The sequence below is a fragment of the Pelobates fuscus genome, chromosome 3, assembly GCF_036172605.1.
Source record: "Pelobates fuscus isolate aPelFus1 chromosome 3, aPelFus1.pri, whole genome shotgun sequence".
Lineage (NCBI taxonomy): Eukaryota > Metazoa > Chordata > Amphibia > Anura > Pelobatidae > Pelobates > Pelobates fuscus.
This window is the reverse complement of record NC_086319.1, coordinates 339762287-339783336: the sequence shown is the minus strand read 5'-3', so window position 1 is coordinate 339783336 and position 21050 is coordinate 339762287. Positions and strand designations below refer to the sequence as shown.

General features: G+C 36.8%; 1 protein-coding gene across 7 annotated transcripts in view; it reads right to left on the bottom strand.

Moving 5' to 3' along the window:
* Positions 1-21050, bottom strand: part of TCF12 (transcription factor 12) — a 214295-nt gene that overhangs the window by 142050 nt on the left and 51195 nt on the right. For all 7 annotated transcript variants that reach the window (XM_063449090.1, XM_063449091.1, XM_063449097.1 and 4 more), the window contains exon 4: positions 5314-5387. In XM_063449090.1, the coding sequence (XP_063305160.1) occupies positions 5314-5387 (74 nt within the window). The remainder of the gene's footprint in view (positions 1-5313; positions 5388-21050) is intronic.

Here is a 21050-nt window from a genome sequence, read left to right as displayed (position 1 = left end):
GGCAATGATCATCAGAACTGATAACCTAGGCCAATCCAATGCTTTCTTATAGGAAAGCATTGGGAGACTATGGTGCATGGACTGCAAAACGCTCCGCTGTCCCAATCAGCATCTCCTCATAAAGATGCACTAAATCAATGCATCACTATGGGGAAAGATCAACGGCTACATGCAGAGCGTCAAGACGCTGAGCGTCACATTGTGCAGCACCGACCCAGGAAATCCCGCTAGTGGCCGTTTGAGTGATTGCCACTAGAGGTGTTACTAGGCAATAATGTAAACACTGCCATTTATCTGAAAAGGCAGTGTTTACATGAAAATGCATGCAGGGACATACTCTACATACCAGAACAAGTGAAATTGTAATTGTTCTGGTGACTATAGTGTCCCCTCAATTAGGGTTAGTCCAAGAACTAGCACAGGGTCAATGGGAGTTATATTTCTGGGCAGGGACAGTCCAATGAGATATATTATATATATATATATTTTTTTTTTAAACAATTTAGTAAATATACCCCCAAAGAAAACATTTATGCAAGAGCTGCAGATCTTTTGTCTGAAGCCTTTGCAAACCTTCCCCTTCCAACCCTGCCAAGGTTTTCTGTGGATGTCAACCGACAAACTTTCCAATGTAGCCCAATGAGAAGTAGAAGTGCTTCAGTTGTGTGGAGTGTCCATTCAATTCTTCCTGGTATAGAATAAGAGGAGCAGGAGAGACAAGCCTATCTTCGGCTCCTCTCTCTGCATATCATTAAAGGAAAATGAGCTGAATTTATTATGGCAGCTGCATAAAGGAGATTGTGCCCAAAAGTGTAACTGCCTCAAATCTCAGAAAATGGAACATGTATATCCTTACACTGCACTGAGATTATGGGTCCTGCATTGTAGAGAGTCAGGCACACTGTGATGTCATCCAATGTCAAGTGTGTGAACTGAAAAAAATGATCTGATAATTGTATATATATTTACTCGCACACACTATGTTGCAGCATTTGGAGCAGAGGTCATAAAGGAGAAATTACATCAAATATAAATGTTAAGGAGTTATGGTTTCTTAGAGTTTCATCCTAGTGTCAAACTTCAGAATAATAGTTTCTTCGATATGGTATCTAATAAACAACAGCTGTCCTTGGGTGGTCTGTGGCCAAGCATTCACAAAAAAGGAACTGTGTACTTAGATTGGACAATGATAAACACATCTGCAAATCGTTTTGGTATTCTGGGGTTTCAAAGCCAACGAATAAACAACTGCATGTGAATAGGAAAAAAACAACACAAACAGGAACTTATGAAGCATTAAAACATGACATCTGAAAAATGAAAACCCAAACAGTGTTATTCACCAACGTGAGAATAGTTGGGGATTCAATCTTAATGTCACATTTTGGACCAAGATAGCCTGAACTGGAAGCATACTTGCTTCCCAACTTAGACACAATGGCCTGAAATGTGATATTCGCTTTGAATTCTCACTTTAGTGAATTACCTGGAAAGAGTTTCAAAAGAAAGAAAACCAAAGCTGGATTTTGGATGTGTTAATTTGAGGAGTGAAATATGTAATCTATATTTTACACACAGAGCAGATTAATTTTCTGTCCCAGGGATGTGAAAATGATATCACCCAACACAAGGAACATGCCGTTCTGTGGGGTTTGTTTGTTTGCTTTTAAGCCCTGCTACGGGCAGGCAGTATGGCTGCCTTTGGGAAGGGGTGGAAGAAGGGGCTCTAGTAGGTGCAGAGCTCCGTAAATACTTCCTTACGGTTCAACGCTCTCTTGTGAGTCAGAGCCAGGACCACAAAAAAGTGATTACCGAGGTCTGCATCAGCCAGGGTGAAGACCTCATGCTCCTCCAATAGACCACCAGAGATCCAGGTAGATTGTCATGATGGGCAAGTAGATTGTGATACCGCTTTAGCCCTTGGACAACTAGATATGTAAAGAAACTGTGTATCCCTGCTGTCCTAATTACTACCAAAGACTTAACAGAACCAGCATGCAAAGTCAATGAAGTCATTGAACAGTTTGATGAAACAAAGGCTCTTAGATGCTGACAATGAAATAATTGCTCTCTTAACGTTTTATTGAGGTTTCATATGTGCACATATGTCAGGATTACAGTTGATTCAGCACACAGAATAGTGTTACAACTAGGACTAAGGGTAACGTCTAACCAGACCTTAAAATGGCCGGACGTAAGGTACCTAAGAATAGTCAATATACTAGCCGAGGTCAGGGACACAGCGATAAGGAAAAGCAAATAGTCAAGGATACCAGAAGTCAGGGAAGTCAAAACGAAGCAAAGTCAATAACCAGAAACACACGATCAGGAACACAATTTCAAATAACCATCTAAGGGAAACCAAGACAGGGCAATGAGAAAAAGTTAAAATTTGTTTAAATAAGCCTCCTTCAGATCAGATTGGCCGTAACCGACCTTTGATCCCAAAATGTGCGTGCGTGTCTTTTGCGTGACGTCACACTCATGTTGACGTCATCATTACTGTGGGCGGACGTGGGGCTATAATATGGCGTAGATCCGCAGCGGCCACCGACATGCTGCAAAAGTCATTCATACTGGAGCAGGACTGCTGAGTGGCACTTCCGTTACTGCCAGGAAGGCAATTTCTACCGCAGATATCGTAAGGTGAGGATGAATATGTGACAAGAGATAGTTGAAGCCGATCAATTACAACTATGCCACCTAATTCCATTCCAACTGCACATTATCCTGTGTGTTTGTAGGCACCGACTTATGTCTGGGAGACTATGTGCAACTACATATCCATCCACAGATATAAAGCACAAACAGAATAGATAGGATATTTTCCATTAATCGCATCAGATGACATGGGTTTTGCAAAGTGTCACAAATTCCCCTGATACTGTCAGATGAATACTAGTGAGCACTAGAAATTATAATCTATCATTTGCCACAACCATTTTAGTAAATGGAAATGCAGAAGTACAAGTACTTTACAGAATGTAAACTTTAAAGTTGAAAACTGCGTTAAAATTATTCTTTTTACACAACTTTTTCTTTATTTTTTTTACTCTTTATTTTTGGCATGCAATCAAGTATATGGGTATAATCAAAAATAATAGGACAGGGAGAAACACAGATTGCACATTTTGCAAAAAGTGAGAACATAGCTGTATAACACTATTAACAGGTAACATACATAAACCTAAAGGTACTTTTCTTTAGCATAAAGCAAAACACTTTGATAAGAAAGATAGATGAGTAAGGTAGCATAGATAGGAAAATACAGTAGTTAAATACACGGATGACTGAGAAGGGGTTTGGTAGAAGTAAAAGAAATAAAATAAATAAAATAATCAAACAAGCGTGGGTCTGATCAGCCATACTGGATTATTTGCTAAACGTAGAATTGTCAAGAATTCCAAGATAGTTGAAAATGAATTTAAAGTTTTAGATCAAAGTTGCAGAACTGGAAGCATAACTGACTTTTTCAATTCAGCAATGTTGGCCTTTATTTTGCTTTTAATTCCTGACAATCTCACTTCTGTAAAAAACACTTATAGTCCAGAAATAAAAGGGATTGCTAGTGTTCTCAACAACTTTGAGAAATAAATAATAACAAAGGTCCGCTGTGGGGGAAGAGGGTGGAGGGTAGTGTTAATAAAGCTTTATTACTAAAACATGGACTAGGTGTGCATTTCTATGAGAAACTTGGCAGTTTAAAACACACACACATTTATACTAGATTATATACCAAGCAGTCTGGTTTATATTATTTCTTCAAAGATAAAGGATGATTGAATGAATGGCGTGACAACAGTCTATACATTTGCTTATCAGCCCATGTAGTGTTTGTTGTTGTTTTTTTGTTTTTGTTTTTTTAAATGTATACATTTTTAGTAAAACATTTGCTTTACAAATCGTTTTGGAGTACAAATTCTAGGTGTATCACAATGTAATGTAGGTTTGCAAAACAGGATTGGATACAAAATGGTAAATACACTCCATAAATCATAACATCAAATACAAAACATGCATATTCTGTAAATCAGATGATAAACATGGTATGCCCATAACTTTACAGTGTTTGCAAAGTGTACCTGTCAGCCTATTCGACATTTCTCCATATATTTTTGTAGCAGCTAAACTGAGGTGCATACGTACAGATCTAAATAAAAGTCTCTAACATTGGCTGGAACCTTAGTGATCTAATGTGGCTTTTCTAGATCTGATCAAACACCCTTTGTACATAAGAAGTCCAGAGTCACTGAAGGCAGCCAAAAAATATCTATATTTACACCATCAAGGTCAACAAATTAAATAATAAAATAAACAAGTATAATGCAACTGTTTGTCAATACTATGAATGTGTAATAGAAAATATCAATAAACGGCCAGACCAATCAACAAACTTTCTCTGTACAAATATATAAAGTGTGTTCTACCCAATTAGAACTCATACAATCCTGTAATGACTTATTTTATTTCCACAGTAACATTTCAGTCAGACATCTTCTACTATCAGGAGTGTCCTGGTTTAATTAATCATATAACCCCTACATAATAATAACCACTGCGCATTTCAAATGCAATCTCATCTTATAATAAGTGAGAGAAATCATTTGTTTCCATTTGTGCTGTAGCTTAAAATAAATAAATAAAGGACAACACTGTAACTGTGAAATTAAATATTAAACGGCTGCTTGAACTCATTTGACCTTCCTCATCCCAAATCCTGTGAAATCCAGAAACAAAATAAAAGTTGCAGACAACAGCAGCAAGGCTGGTGTGTGTGGTGTGATCAGAGCAGAATTCCACCACCAAGTTATTTTACACAATCCGTTCACTGTACTCCTGCTTAGAAGTTAGAAACCAGATAAATTAAATAAACACAACTACTAAACACCCCAACCCCCCCCAAAAATCACTTAATGCCACTAGTTGCATATATCAATATCAATATACCCCAGAGCCAATCAGAGCAGTCAGTTGGCAAAGCACACACATTAAACATACAACAAATTTAGTACAGGTGATGTGACTATAGTTCTCTCTATCGATTGATCCTATATATAAAATGGGTCAGCCATTGCATGTTGCAGGGAATTACAGTTTGCAATCCATGCAGCCTACATCCTTCCCACTACAGTTTATAGGTCCTTATTAGTTAGTGTGCATGCATGTAATAATACTACACACATACACAAGCAAGACCAGCAACACTGAAAGCTAGAAACATAGTGACACCATCACAGTAACAATGTGTGGGTATTAAGGTTACAGTGCGGTAGAAGATTTATGATAAGTAAGAAATGTCACATGCAAACTTACCCTTAAAGATTCATAAGATGGACTCAACTGACCGCTTGTTCCCCACGATGAAGTAGCAGACCTTTCTTCCATACCTACAATTCACAGGGGAAAAAAAAATTATAACTAAAAAGTTCTTAATGGTTTCTAGAAAGTCAAACACATAACTACAAACGTATCAGTACCAGACACTGGACTAAAAGCCAGAGAACTAAACAATGTGTGTCTTATTGGATTTTTTTTTTTCCTTTTGTCACAAGTCATTTTAGAAATTATTCCCCAATTATTACCATGAAGAGGAAATAAATAGGTTGGCCGGGTAATTTATATTTACATTAAATGTCTTACTGCATAATAATAAAAAAAAATATCATGCTAATAAAGTTTTCAGCATTGTGTAGTTTATGGCTCTAATTTTTGTAAAACAAATTTAGCAAGTAAATCTGACACAGGAAGCTTGCATCAAGGAAGAGCTGTAGACTTTTAAGTACTGGCCATTTTAAATCCAATTTACCTATGCACATATTTTCCACATATCATGATGCTGATGAAACATGCTCATAAGACATTACAATTTGAGGGGAATGTGCTTTGGGTGTTCGGAAACCTTTCAATCTTTGTTATATTTATAAAAACTGGAGGGACTGCATCCCAAGTCTTCATTCACCGTAACCACCAAAACAGGCTGCAGTGGTTATAATGCTTTGAGTGTCCCTTTCAAACTTTCTATCCTTTAAAACATATAAAAGTGAAATGAAAGCCATAACAGTGTTTCATTGATCTCGAAAGCATATCACAATAACCAAGTTTCAGTGCAATTCCAATGAATATATCTACAGTATACTGGGGGGGGGGGGGAAAGTATTCTTAAATTAAATCTGATGGAAAGGAAAAAAAAATAGAAAACATTTTACTCTACGAAAGCACAATAAACAAAAAAAATGGCAATATACAGTATGTGTTCACCATCTGTTATGGTGATCAAATAAATGTTCTGACCAAACAAATCTAATTTCTTTTCTATAACAGGTATTGAAGGCGAGAATTTCTATTACATATACAATTTTTTTTTTTTTTATCATCTAATTTTGTTTTTGAAATAATCACATTTTTTCCAGATTAAAAAAAAAAAAAAAAAAAACAGGGTGCAAGGGAATGCTAAGAAAGGACAACAGCTCAAGTAGCTTGCCCTTCGGTGGGTCTTGTGTCATTACAAAGAGAACCTTGATACAGCAAGATGAAAACTGTATGTGAACATGCTTGTAAAAATAATATTTATGTCACATGAAAGAAAATAAAAACCGGGTTGCGTGTGAATTCTTAACTATTAAAAATATATGCATGTGCTGTAGATGTTGCAAGGAGCACATGGGGAAGCTTTTTATTTGATCACAAGATCTACATTGTAAATTGTGTATTCTCTGACAAGTGTCAAGTCACATGAAGTTTGTTTGGGTGTGCTAAAAGAAAAACACTCCAATGTTGGGATGGGGGGGGAGTGTGTGTACATCTATATCATATATAAATATAAAGTATCTTTGTGCGTTCATTTATTGTTTTACATTATGTGCCCACAAAAATAAGAATGTAAAAAATGTAAAAAAAAACAACAAAAAAACAAGATTTCTTTAATTTAGCGCCTAGACAGTCTCCTCTCGACCACCGCTCTACCGCCTCTAAACATCTTTAACCCCTTAAGGACCAAACTTCTGGAATAAAAGGGAATCATGACATGTCACACGTCATGTGTCCTTAAGGGGTTAAAGATCTCGGGCCAGTCCAATGTTTCTCATAGAGGAGCATTAGGAGCCTACAGCACATGTACAGCAACCGCCACCATACTGAATCCAAATTTTCTCTATGAGACTAATTGAACGCATACAGTATCTTCAAGCTATTCATGATGGCATCATAAGAGAATACATTCAATTTTATCATTAAAAACTATGTTCTTAAAGAAAACTAAACCATATCTCAGAAAGCACAATGATTTACAGTACTACTATAAAAGGACTACATTAGGATGCCAGAGTTTTGGTGCTTCGTATGTCGTGCTAAAAAACATGTGACTTGTTAATGTGTCCAAAATTGTGCAAAATAACCCAGAATTTTAGAAAAAGGCTTTGCATTATTCACGTTTTTGTTTTGACCGGTGGTCTCTCGCTTAGACACCTATTTTAAATACTTGCACATGTACCAGTATACCAGTGATACGACTCCTGTAAATTTTACCTGTCAACAACTGAAGATGAAAAAAAACCATAAAAAAAACAACAACCTGTTACTACAACTAAACTTAACATGTAGTGTTACTAATATATACTACTTCTAAAACGAGTCACTGTGCAATTAGCAGGCCTTAAAACAAATACATCATATGTTCTAGGTGCCGTAGTAATAAGAACTGCCGGAAGCTCTGCAGTGTCCTGAGCTCGGCATTATTAGTTTCTCTTCATATTTGAACACTGCACTGGCAACAATCCACTATTAACCCCTTAAGGACCAAACTTCTGGAATAAAAGGGAATCATGACATGTCACACATGTCATGTGTCCTTAAGGGGTTAATCTAGCAAGGGAACAAGAAGGGAGACTGACTCGGAAAGTTTCAACAAGAACAAGCCATTCCCAAATTTGACAAATCTCAGTTCCTGTCACGAGTCAATATTCGGGATCATACTGGAAGTCCTTAGCAAGCATTACATTACTCCAAACTGTGGACTGAGATAAACACATTGACTAGACTTATTGTTACTGTAAGGATTCAGCATATATTCCAAGTACACTGTTCCCTAGACATAAAATAACTAAACTTACCACTACAAATTATCTATATATTTGTAACATATACTTCTGTGGTGTTAAGTTGTTCTACAGCCTGGCAGAGTGACATTGGAAAGGCCGTTCACAAATATTTAGGCAGACAAGATTAATAAAAAAAGGGTGCTTTGAATTACCATCAATAGCAATCAATATAACTTACTGACTAAGGTATTGAGACACCTGACCATTGCAGCAACAGGGACTTTTGTGACCTCGCATTCTAAATACACAGACATTAATATGTAGAACAGCTAGAACAGCTCCCACTCTTCATTCAACCAGTAGAGCATTTGTGAGGTCAGGCACTGATGTTGGACGAGAAGGCCTGGCTCTCAATCTCCATTCCAGTTCACAGAAAGAATTCTATGTGGGCCAGCTAAATTCCTCCACACCAAACTCATCCAATCATGTCTTTATGATGAACAGCCATACTAAAATAGAAAAGGACTTCCCCCAAGCTGTTCCCACAAAGTTGGAAGCATAGCATTGTCCAAAATGTCTTGGTAATCTGAAGCATTAAGATTGCCCTTCACTTGAAGTAGGGGGCCTAGCCTGACTCCAGAAAAACAGCCCATATCATTATCTCTCCTCCACCAAACTTTGCAGTTGGCACACTGCAGTCAGACAGGTTTCGTTCTCCTGGCACCCACCAATCCCAGACTCGCCCATCAGACTGCAACACAGAGAACTGTGATTGGTCCAGCCGTGGCATGCTTTAACACCATTTGATTTGACGATTGGTGATGTGAGGCTTGCCATGCTGCTGCTCGGCCATGGACGCCCATTCCATGCAGATATAAGCTGCCGTTCCTAAAAGTCTCCACTTTCCAATAGTACCACTTACATTTGACCGTGGAATACCTAGCAGGAATGACATTTCACAAACTGATTTAAGGTGGCATCTCATATCACAGTACCACGCTTAAATTCACGGAGCACTTCAGAACGACCCATTTTTTCCACAAATGTTTGTAAATGCAGGCTGCAGGGCTGTGTTTGATTTTATACACCTGTGGCAATAGGTCTAAATTGAAACACCTGAATTCAATAATAAGAGGTGTGTCCCAATACTTTTTTCCATAAAATGTATTTCTGCTGCCCCATTTCTCTATCAAATGCAAGGTTTTCCCTAAACCTTGATAATCTTCCCAAGGTAATGACAAAAGTTATATTATGCCAAATTTCAATCTTATATTACATCTCTGAGCATCTGAATGCACTCATTCACTACATAACTAAAGACAAAGAATAATCATTGAGTTGGCAGCTTTATGGCTCGGTGTTGCCCTATCACCAGGTTTTTTAAAGATTTCACTACATTTCACAAGAGAGGCATAAATGCCTAAAGTATACAAATATAATAGCTTAATAGCAAACGTAATTTAAGAGAAAACAGAAAAACAAATGCACACAACACACATTAGATGCATTTAAATGGTCTGCAGTGCAGTTGTGAATCACACAATATACACTCCATTATATTTTCTAAACTTAAAGCAAAACAAAGACTGTCAATATAGAGCAGCCTACTGTATTAGCCAAGAATGCGTAACACGCGGAGAACTGCAGCCTGTTCCATGCAGTGCCATCTGCTGTAGGGAATCTGGTACAGCGCAGGCAGCGTCTGTCTAGTTGAAGAATATGGAACCTGTTACTCTCCAGCTGTTCTTAAATTAAAACTCAGCCCTGGGAATTTTGGTCCAACAGCAGCTGGAGAGCTACAGGTTACCCACCACTGTTCTGTATTTATTACAACGTTCCAGTCTCCATACACTTGATTTGCCATTAGCAGGATCTCCAATGGCATAAAACTGTCACTTTGTCACATTGCAGTTAACCAAATTAATTAAAGGTAGACAGGATCGCATGGTACATTTTATAGAACAATTAGACATCCATTGGACATATAAACTCCTTCAAAGCACAGCACATTTACATCAAGGTATGCTGTGCAACCAGGGGAGCATCTACAAGCTTAGCTTCCACCACCTACCAGTGCTTCTTTAAAACTATAATGAACATGACAAACAAGCATTTCTCCCTCCAAAGTTTAAAATTGCATAATCTTATCTTGCTTAGATCTAAGCAACTGTTGGCATCATTAAATTAATGTGAAACTACCTATAGCGAGGCATGTGTCTTACAGAGAATGCATTTACTGCACAGTTGATGCAACAGTACTGTACATACAATAGCTTAACAACTGACTACAGGTCTTTTTACAGTGATAACATAAAATAAGGCATTCTGCCCCATAAGGAGCAGACCCCGTCAGTGGACTTTAGTAATACCTTTGGAGCACTTTTGTGAGCGCTACATAATACTCACGAATGAGCTTACATTCTAAAAGAAGATCTAATCCAAAAACAAAGTGGAAAGCTCTGTTCTATAGCTTGTGCTTTCTGTCAATCTGCATATTGATACCAGGTAAGTACATCCCTTCTAGTCAATTATAGAGTTTTCATGAAAGGTGAGGATTAATTAACATATAAAAACCCATATAAACCCAATGACAAGTTACGCTAAAAAATGCAGATAAATTACTAATACAGCTAAACTATACTCTAGAAAACTTTACAGCTTATTAGGGATTGTGACAAAACGCCGTCACTGAATGCCATGCCCCATGCCCACATATACCCACCCGCTTCTCCAGTCACATTGGACCCAAAGGACTTGGACTGTGGACTTTGTGGGGGTCCAACCGACTTGTTGCAAGCCCGTCGTGGGTCTATTTCTATGGAGGGAGATATGTGATGGCGCGGGTTCAAGCTTGCGGCGCCATCTTTGTGACTGTTTTACGTGGGTCTGTATGCAGCTGTGGGTCAATAGCTTATTGTATTTGTTCTGTTGAGTATAATCATTCCCTTCATGCTTTTTGCTGTAAACCCTGTTTTTTCAGAGAAAAACAGCTTAGGGATACCTCCATTGGCCACTCCTCAGATGGCTACTAGAGGTGCTTCCTGTGCAGCACTGCCATTCATTGTCTCCACCTTCTGCATGCAGACACTGACTTTTCTTCATAGAGATGCATTGAAGACTTGAATAAAAGTAAGATGTTACTATATTTAGTAGGGCAAAAGGGGCCCAGAGGAGCTAGATGGTGTTTTTAATACTATAATTTCAGGAATACCTGTTTGTGTTCCTGACCCTAAAGTGTTCCTTTAATTTTTCCAAAATGATAAAACATCCCACCTTATTTTTATAAAATGAAACCAAATATGTCTTATTTTAATTATGTACACATATGTTTTAAAGTTCTATAAACGAGTATTTGTACATGTCTAGATTATAATCATATGCATAGAAAGGCATGGGAAATCTAAGTCACCTCACAAAAAACGATTTGAATAAAGTTCCACACTTCATTAACTACAAAACAAAAATTGAGTGAATGTACTAAACTGGGCATTGTGTAGAACCAATATTGGAATTCTAAATCTAAAGTCAAAATAGTCACGATGAAGAATTCTTCTAATTCCTCTATTTCACCTTAGAATTACCCATTCCCCTAACAATCTCCCCACAACTAATGGCTTTAGTGAATAACCCCAAAACAAATTCTTATACCAATATAAGTAATTCAGATGGACCTGAAGAACAAAACTAAAAGTGATATACATTCATATTCTTTCAAAATAAGCAACCACTATATTTATATCAGATGCACTCTCAGACAGTCTTTAAATGGGTTATCCATCTCAAATCTCGAAATATAGAGAAGGGTTAGTTATTGAAAGTACATACACCTGGATGCTGATTGTGGCAATTTTTTTTTCCAGCATACCTTAACCTTTTACCACTCATCAATATTTTATATTAAAAAAAAAATAAAAAAAAAAATAAAAAAAACAGTACATGCAGAGACATAAATATTTTTCCTGGTGGTAGTTCAGACTAACATTCAACATATTATTTTTGCTGTGCAATCTATGCGATCACTCTCTTGTTTGACTGCAATTTCTCCAGAAATTTAGCAATTTTCCAGGAAACTAATAAAGAGAAAATGTATCAGACTTTAAAGTAATGCATTAACCTACTACTAAAGATCTAACAGTGACATACCTCTCGTCACATGATAACATTGCTCCAACATAATACAACACAAAGGGGGAAAAAAATGTAATAAAATAAATAAATAAAAAAATAATAAAAAAAAAGTATTTCCTAAAGATATCGAGAGATCACCAAGTGCTCCATTCTATCAGTTTGAAACAGTGAAAACAGGTGGATTTCACTGGTTAGTGGATAGGTTAGAATGAGGTACATGACCTCATAAAAAGAGGGAAATTATTTAAATTAAAGTGGATCTGATAAATTCTAGCTTTAATATAAAATATATTTTTTTAAATAGCAAAAATAATAATAATTTAAAAAAAAAAAAGTGTCCCTCCACCCCAGTTCTAAATTATGTGTCCCTCCCCCCAGGTTATAAATAAGCAAATTAATTTAAAAAAAAACTTAGAACCCACTTAGAACCCAGAGCCGGCCAAGCTCCCAGCACTACTTTCCATGCCAAGTTTGATGTCACAACCACTTTCATGCAGTCCAAGCAAGAGTTTCTCAAAGATTGAAGCTTCCTTACTTGCTCTGAGTGCATGTGTGCACTCCAAGCCAGTGAGGAAAGGGAGCAAAGGACAAAATGAGGAGGAGGATTTTATTTAAAAAATGTTTAATTTTTTTTATTACATTGCACAAAACAGAGGGAGGCTGTTTTAAGTTAGCCCTTGCTAAGTGCGCTGCTGGAAAGGGAGAGGAGAAGATGGTCACGCTTCCTCATTGACAGCAGAATTAAATTTTGCACAGAATTAACATTAAGCATTCCAAAACAGAGTTCCTGGCTGCATAAGTCATATGTGCCCTGGGTGGAACAAACCCCGGCACACAAACAGCTCAATAAGTGCAGCATTTCAAGCTGAAATGTTTCATGTACAGACACCTATCAACAAGACCACTTCTAAAAGAAGAAGTTGTCACAGTGGTTGGAGAAACCCTTTAACGGACTGACTTTGACGTGTTTTTTTTTTTTTTTTATTTATGGTTGAGGCCATTATTTATGGTTGAGGGTTTTTTTCCCCATCAGCCATTAACGATGGTTGGTGATATAAAAAAGAGGGCTCACACACAAGGGGGAAAAAACCCTCAAAGTTACTAATAAAAAGTTGTATGTAAATAGTAGAACCTACTTTGTAAAACCTATAAAGAACAACTAAAAAAAGGCAGGGACTAACAAAAGTTCATAAAGAATGTATTTGTGCAAAAAGTTCAGAAAACACGGTCTATCTGGGCCTTATGGTCTTAAGGAACAGATTACTTTTAAATTACCTTAGAAATTCTGTAAAGTAAGTTACAGAGATAAGTGAAACATACAGCAAAACTATATTACCCAAAGGAATCTTACATCTCCCAAGAGAATTTTCACAAAAACATATGTATTAACATTTCAGGGTAAAATTTATGGAAATAAAAACCAGTGTGAAAATATCTACATCTGCCCTTTTCTGTTATAACATTTTCCAAGAGATTCAGTACTATAAAAGAGAATTGCTTTTGTGAGGTTAGTAGCAATGTTGATGGCAACTTCCAACATGGTACATTACGCAATGATATTTGGTCATTGGGGGGGGGGGGTATGGGGGCGGATACAATTTTATTTATTTGTTTTGAAAATGTGCAGTTTGTTTTTCAGCAGAAAAACAGAAGTGATTAAGACAAAAAAACACACAAAAAACAACCCCTCACAAATCTAATGCATTTATAAAATGCTGACCGTCATTAGTAAGCACTCCTGGCAACATCATTATATAAGTAAACGAGAAATATTACATAAGACAGAGAGTAACTTGGGTAAACAATGCATCACAAGACTTTATTATGGTAATCGATCAAATCAAATTAAATAAATAGACGATATTAATGCACAAAGTGCCGCTAACCGGTCTCGTTGCAATGTTTTGGAGCAACTTGTAAAGATGCCCTATTGTCTATGCAATGCACATGTTAGGGTAAAGTAGAGGTTACCATAATGTTTTTCACTTGAACTATTTTAGTAGGCAATATAAACAGCCTCAGATGTGTGTTTAAAACAGCTTTGTCTTATTCCCCAACAGAAGCAGCCGTGACAGCCTGATTAGAAATAGCAGCGAGCGCAGGTAATTCATTTGGGAGCAATGTGTTTAAATGAACACAAGGGTGACTGCGCTCAACCAGATCCTAACTTCTTTTTGAATAGAAGCAAATGCTTTTAAAAACAGGGCATGGCATAGTTCTGAATAGAAAGAATATATAAGAGAATTTTAGCGTGTAAAAGAGGATGTAAAAATGATGGGAGACCAAAAGGTCTCTATGCACTATTTGTAATGGCACAAGATGAGCTAAAACAATCTTGAGATGAAGGGCAAGCTGCTTGAGATGTCCATCGTCAGTATACCCTTGCACCCTGTTTTTTTGCTCTTCCCAAGTTTTAAGAGTAATCCAGACCTGGATCCTTTGCTCAAGGTGCAAAGAGGGATATCGGCTATATCTCACTGACGAGACCTAACAAGGCCGAAACAATTGTCTGGGGTTGCTGTATCTCTGGTGCAGAGAGAGAACTTGTATTTTGGATCTATACCACCCTTAAGGGTGGGATCGGTCTGTTATGCAAATGGCCTAGGTTTGCTTTGTAATAGCACAAAATGGACTAAAAACTAGCTTGAGATCGGACCGGGGACCCAACAAGGGAAAGTTATTTGAGTGGTTGTCCATTCTCCGTATTCTCTTGCACCCTGTTTTTTTCCTTTTTGCTCTGGAACAACGCATCACTCACTAAATAACCCTGGGTTATTCTTACTTTATTCCTTTTTTGCATGATGCCAGATGCCTGTTTGTCTCCCACTTCCAAGAGGAAGTGTTGAAACACCTATACAGAAAAGGGAAACTTTACAGTAACACTCACAAACAGAGTCAGAAAAGCAAAAAGGTAACGGAATAAAGAGAAAACCATTTGCAGAAAGAATGGAATTCACCACTGCCACATTCTAATTAACATCTTAAGGGCTTCAGAAGAATTTACATCTCTGGTATAGATGGAATTCCACTGGAAAGCAAGGATTGGGTGAGACATCTTAGCCATGTTAAAGTCAAGGACCAACACGGAGCAAATTGGAGAACTTCAGAAGTAAACATCATTTTAGACTGCTTATTTCTATGCAGTGTTATTCTAATTATGCAGTTAAAGGACCACTATAGGCACCCAGACCACTTCAGCTTAATGAAGTGGTCTGGGTGCCAGGTCCCTCTAGGATTAACCCTTTCTGCTGTAAACACAGCAGTTTCAGAGGAAAGTATTGTGAATGCTTTCCTATGAGACTGGCTGAATGCGCGCGCGGCTCTTGCCGCGCATGCACATTCAGCCGATGAGGGCAGAAGAAGGAGGAGATTGCCCCGGCCCTGGAAAAAGGTAAGTTTTTAACCCCTTCCTCCCCCTAGAGCCCGGCGGGAGTATGTTTTCCTGGCACTATAGTGGTCCTTTAAATCATGTGGCAAAGCAATTCTGCAACAAGCAACACACATATTTCCCTACCCTAAATGGTTACTTTCTGATACTCTAGTATTAATAATTATATTCTATCAAGGGAAAATAAGTAATCCTTAATTGGCACGAAATTAAATTACTGTAATGGTACAGGCAATTGAATCCAATCATATCTCTGTTTCAGACATTGCAAACCGATTCTGTAAAACCATTACACACACAGGGCGGAATTCTTTTAAAAATATAAAGTAAGCTACACCAACAAAATCATACTGAAAAAAATATTTTGCACTATCAAACCCTGCAAGCATTTATAACAGGCTAAATGTATTTTTGTAATTTAAGGTTTTTTTTTTTATTGGGGTATTTGCAAACAAGAAGGAATATATAACATTACTAGGATCATCAGTTATAAGAGTAACAAAGATTAAACCTCATGTCTTTAATATATAGTATATTCGCAAAAAAAGGAAACCCCACAATCTCGTGCGACAGCATGATTATTAATATTAGTAGTTCGCTATAAAAGAGATTGTACTAATATTTCCTATGCTTATGGCAAGGCTGGCTGTGCTCATAAAGAAGACCCTTTAGGTTGAAGCGCGTTTGCTGCATTGGGATTTGGTTATGCTTCCTGGTCGGGACACTAGCGGTGAGCTGATCCTTATAGACATATAACAATATATGCACTGCTTTAATATCGGCAAATCATTTAAGTGTTTAATTATAAAATTATATATATTATTATATTTTTCAATGTATTAAAGTGTTTAAATAAAGCCTGCTTGTCTGATACATAGAGTCCTGTGTCCTAAAACAAGAAGTCATCCCGAGGCCCTTTATACAGTCATGTGAGTGTGATTCCATCCCTCACCCCATACCTTATTTTTTATAGTTTACACGTTGTTGTCTGTGTTTATTTTAGACATATTGTAACTTCCTTCATAAATTATTTGAACACACCTTTAAAATATTAAGTATTTTAAGCATTTTATATATATTTACACTGGGTGAATGTTTAACGGATACTTTGTTATATTTACCGTATATACTCGAGTATAAGACGAGTTTTTCTGCACATTTTTTGTGCTAAAAAAGCCCCACTCGTCTTATACTCGAGTCAGTGTCGGTATTATGGCAACTTACATTGCCATAATACAGACCAGGACCGCCGGGCTCATTACAAGCTCGGAGCGAGCTGTTACTTACCTTTACTGCAGCTCCGTTCAGTTCTCTTCTCCTCCGTGCCGTTTAGCTCCTAGTGTAAATCTCGCGAGAGCTGCAGCCATCAGAGCGTTGCCACGGGTTACCGTGGCAACGCTCCGCACGGCACGCAGACCGCGAGACTTACACTGGGAGCTGAACGGAGCTGCTGTAAAGGTGAGTAACAGCTCGCTCCCAGACCCCTCCTCCTGCACAGTCCATCCACTGGACCACCAGGGAATCATATAGGCCCTCTCCCTGGCCAGACAACAAGCAGGGAGGGGGGACTAAAAATAAATGACATGTCCAAATAATTAATAATATTGAAATAACAATATTATAATAAAATAAAAAAGATATTTAATTATATTAAAATAATAAAAAAATTAATAATAAAAATGCCCACCCCCAACCAAGGTTACACACTCTGCATTCTATACACGCACACACTGCATTCATTATATACACACACTACACAAACACACACACACTCTGCATTCATTATATACACACGCACTGTAAATAAATATTCAATTAATATAATTTTTTTGGGATCCAATTTTATTTTAGAAATTTACCAGTAGCTGCTGCATTTCCCACCCTAGTCTTATACTCGAGTCAATACGTTTTCCCAGTTTTTTGGGGTAAAATTAGGGGCCTCGACTTATATTCGGGTCAACTTATACTCGAGTATATACGGTTTATATCTTTTCAGTGCTGGTGAAGCTGGTGAAGCACTTTTTGTATCAGCTATATACACATTGCACCAAATACACTTTTTCACTTAATTTATTTACAATATATATATATATATATATAAATATAAATATATATATATATATATATATAATATGTAGATTAAATTAGCCGTATTAGTCCAGTAGACAAGATGCCAATACCCTGGTATTTTGGCAATATATATATATATATATATATATAAAAATAAAACATACAAGATCTAGCGCACTCGCTCATTCACTAAACAGTAATGTCAAGTCTCACAAAATGAAATAGTTTTATTCAAAAAAATCTCACCTAGGCAAAAAATAATGTTGGTTTAGTTACATTATATGATCATACATTACATAAGCCTGCCACAATGTTAATGTTCCCCATTCTTGACAGGTCCTCTTGTTTATATCTAAAATATAAATATTAAAAGGGACATCAAGCACCTAAAATCCCTTCATCTTAGTGACATGATTTTGGAGTATTGGAGTATATACATTTGCTGGATTCTTGCAAATGAAACCATACTTACGTAGGGGTTATCTAGAATCATAGTCAACCTATTTGACATGCAGCAGTAGTATACAAAGTATGCACTTGACTAGCAGACAGTGGAATTGTTCCTCACGCACAGAGTACCCTCAGTGGAAGAAGCATCGGACTGCACAAGTGCTCAGTCAACGACCTAACCAGAGGAGAATCCGGGTATTCCTTTAATAACTGGGTAACACTGACCTAATGTACCACTTCCCTGCTTTATCATTGGTCTAGTACATTTCCCAGCAAATGAGGCTGCTTCAGGAAGGCCCAAATGATAGAACGATTTCATGACCCCTAAGAACCAACTAGCAATGTGTCCTGATTTGACCAACTGGTACATGACTACTATACAAATTGCCCAACAAGTAATACTCTATGGAGAGGCAAGCTGCACACTTGCTGTGGATGGATTTTCACTTGTAAACTGAAAATGGGTGAGTATAAATTTTGGATCAGCTTTAGTTTATTTTGCATGAATCAGAATGCCACACAAACTGTAAGCTTGTCAACACTCAGAAACTAAGGCGAAAAACATTCAGTTTAACAAAATGCAGTTACTGCAAGTAAACTACGATTTAGCATACACGAGAAGAAAGAAGGAAAAAAATAAATATATCTAAAAACATTTCAGTAGGTGGGAATAAGGGTTCATCACAACTAAAAAGGCAAATATTTGCCTGGATTTTTACATTTATCAGAAAATATTTAGAATGATGCTTACAATTTTTGTACACATACGGAAGTCACAATTGAAATCTATGGGATTCTTGTAGATAAATCATTTGAAATGCTCATACAAAACCATTAAATTGTGGTCCAAAGTGACAGCAGTATGAACAGACACTCCAATGGTGCTCACATATTGGCGAGAACAGAGAAAAATCATACAGCGATTACAGCTTTCCAATGAGCTGCCACTTCTGTTAGTTTCATGTTCCACGGCGCTAACGGAAAAAAAGGAAAACCTCACTAAGCTTTCTGACTGACAGCCAAGGAGGTGTTTCTGCCCCAAAATGATATAATTATGTTTCTGTTGAAATTGGCACTTTTAAAAACGGTCAACAAATAAATAAAAATAACAGACTCTGGGAAAATACAGCTCTAGTGCTTTAATGTATAGAATTTTCCTTTAAACAGATACACAAATTTACAAGCTTACTTTAGATTGGCCCTCTTAACCTACTGTTCCCGTATGTCATACATGTTTTCTAAGAATGAAAGGTTTGTCTTGCTTCCTATTGTACAGCACTGTGGAATATGTTGGTGCTATATAAATAACTGAAAGTTGTATGTCACCACATGTTTTAAAAGTACTGTATATAATTCTGTTTTGTACATCTGCTATATAAATCCTTGCATTCTATACTAAAATTCCTTATATTAAACCGTCCAGATTTGAAAATATATGAACACATTGTATTAATGTTACCTTACTTTAAGCTCCAGTGATTAGTGGGGGGGAAAAATCTCTTAAGTACAGCTACTTGTTAGGAAACAGTTCATGTCTAATAAAACAAACAAAAAAAAATGATAGTAGGAATGCTTAACCAAAAAAAACAAAAAAACAACACGTTTGAAAAGGTAAAATGTCAAGTCTCTGTTATGTGACTACTGGATAAAGGTTTAGTCAATAGCTGGGATTCTATATTTTATGACCCCCTTAGAAAGGGTAATACAAGTCCTTATCTTTGTCCACTATCTTACAGAGAGGAAACCAGAGCAAGCTGAATTGCTATGTTGGTTCTATACAACATGATCCTATTATTTTGGTCAAAATACAGCAATTTAATTTAAAAAAAAAAATGCATGTATAAGATTCTATTATTGCATGTTTTAACCCTTCTAATTCTAAAAAAAAAAAATATACACATATATATATATATATATATATATATATATATATATATATATATAGCTTGTAAATTCTCCTGTGCGCATGACATTATAAAACAATGAATATGGTGGGAGGGGGGTTATATAAACAAAATATTCACTGGATGTACTGAAATGACAAATCCACCCAGCACTATTATTAATTAATAAAAAGGGAGAAGTATGCCACAAAACAATATAAAAATTCAAAAACGCCAAGCGTCATGAAATAACTCAATACGATCCTAATAACATTGTGCCGCTCTGTTTTTCTTTTATCATTGCTTTCTTTCTAAAGTGCAATCAAGCTTTCTCTGCTGCATTGACTTTATAAAACACAAAGAGATATTCAATAAAAATAAACGTGTAGGCTGGAACGGTGTGCATAGGTCATAAAGCTAAAAATAATAGGTCTATTTCTTCTAGGACAAGCACCATATTGTCCGTTGCTTACGAATCACTAAACCATGACAACGCATCGAGCGTACGCAGTGTCAACACACATTTTTTGTTTTTCTTTAAAGAAACAATAATTACACACTATGAATATCTATCATCGCTGTGCAAACCCAAGGGGAACTACAGAACCTGATGTAGGCACGCTATGCAACCGCTGTATTCTGTTATTTAACACAAAAAAGCAAACATTAGCCTGCGTGTGGAGAACAGGTTTTTAGAAAAATGCACGATACAAGTGACTGCGTGACCCCTAATTCATGGTGAAATTCTACTCATGCAGACGTGTGAAAGCCAGTATTGTTTAAAAATAACACTCAATTATTTTTGCTGTGTAGAAGGGAGTGGATGCCTTTTGTGGTTTTATTGAAATGGTTGCCAAAATAAGCTAATTTACATGCAACTCCTGTCAATTGGAGAGCGTACATTTGCATTCGCCTGACTTTAGTTTTAGATTCTCGTCTATGTTATACTATTGTTATTTTAGCCTTCGGAAGAGTCTGAAATGAAGGTTCTACCAAACCTTACAAAAAAAGCAAACCACTAGGTTTAGTCAAACATCAGTGCTGTCCAGCAACTAGTCCATATATCGTTTCCACATTTAAAAGAGAATCTTTTAT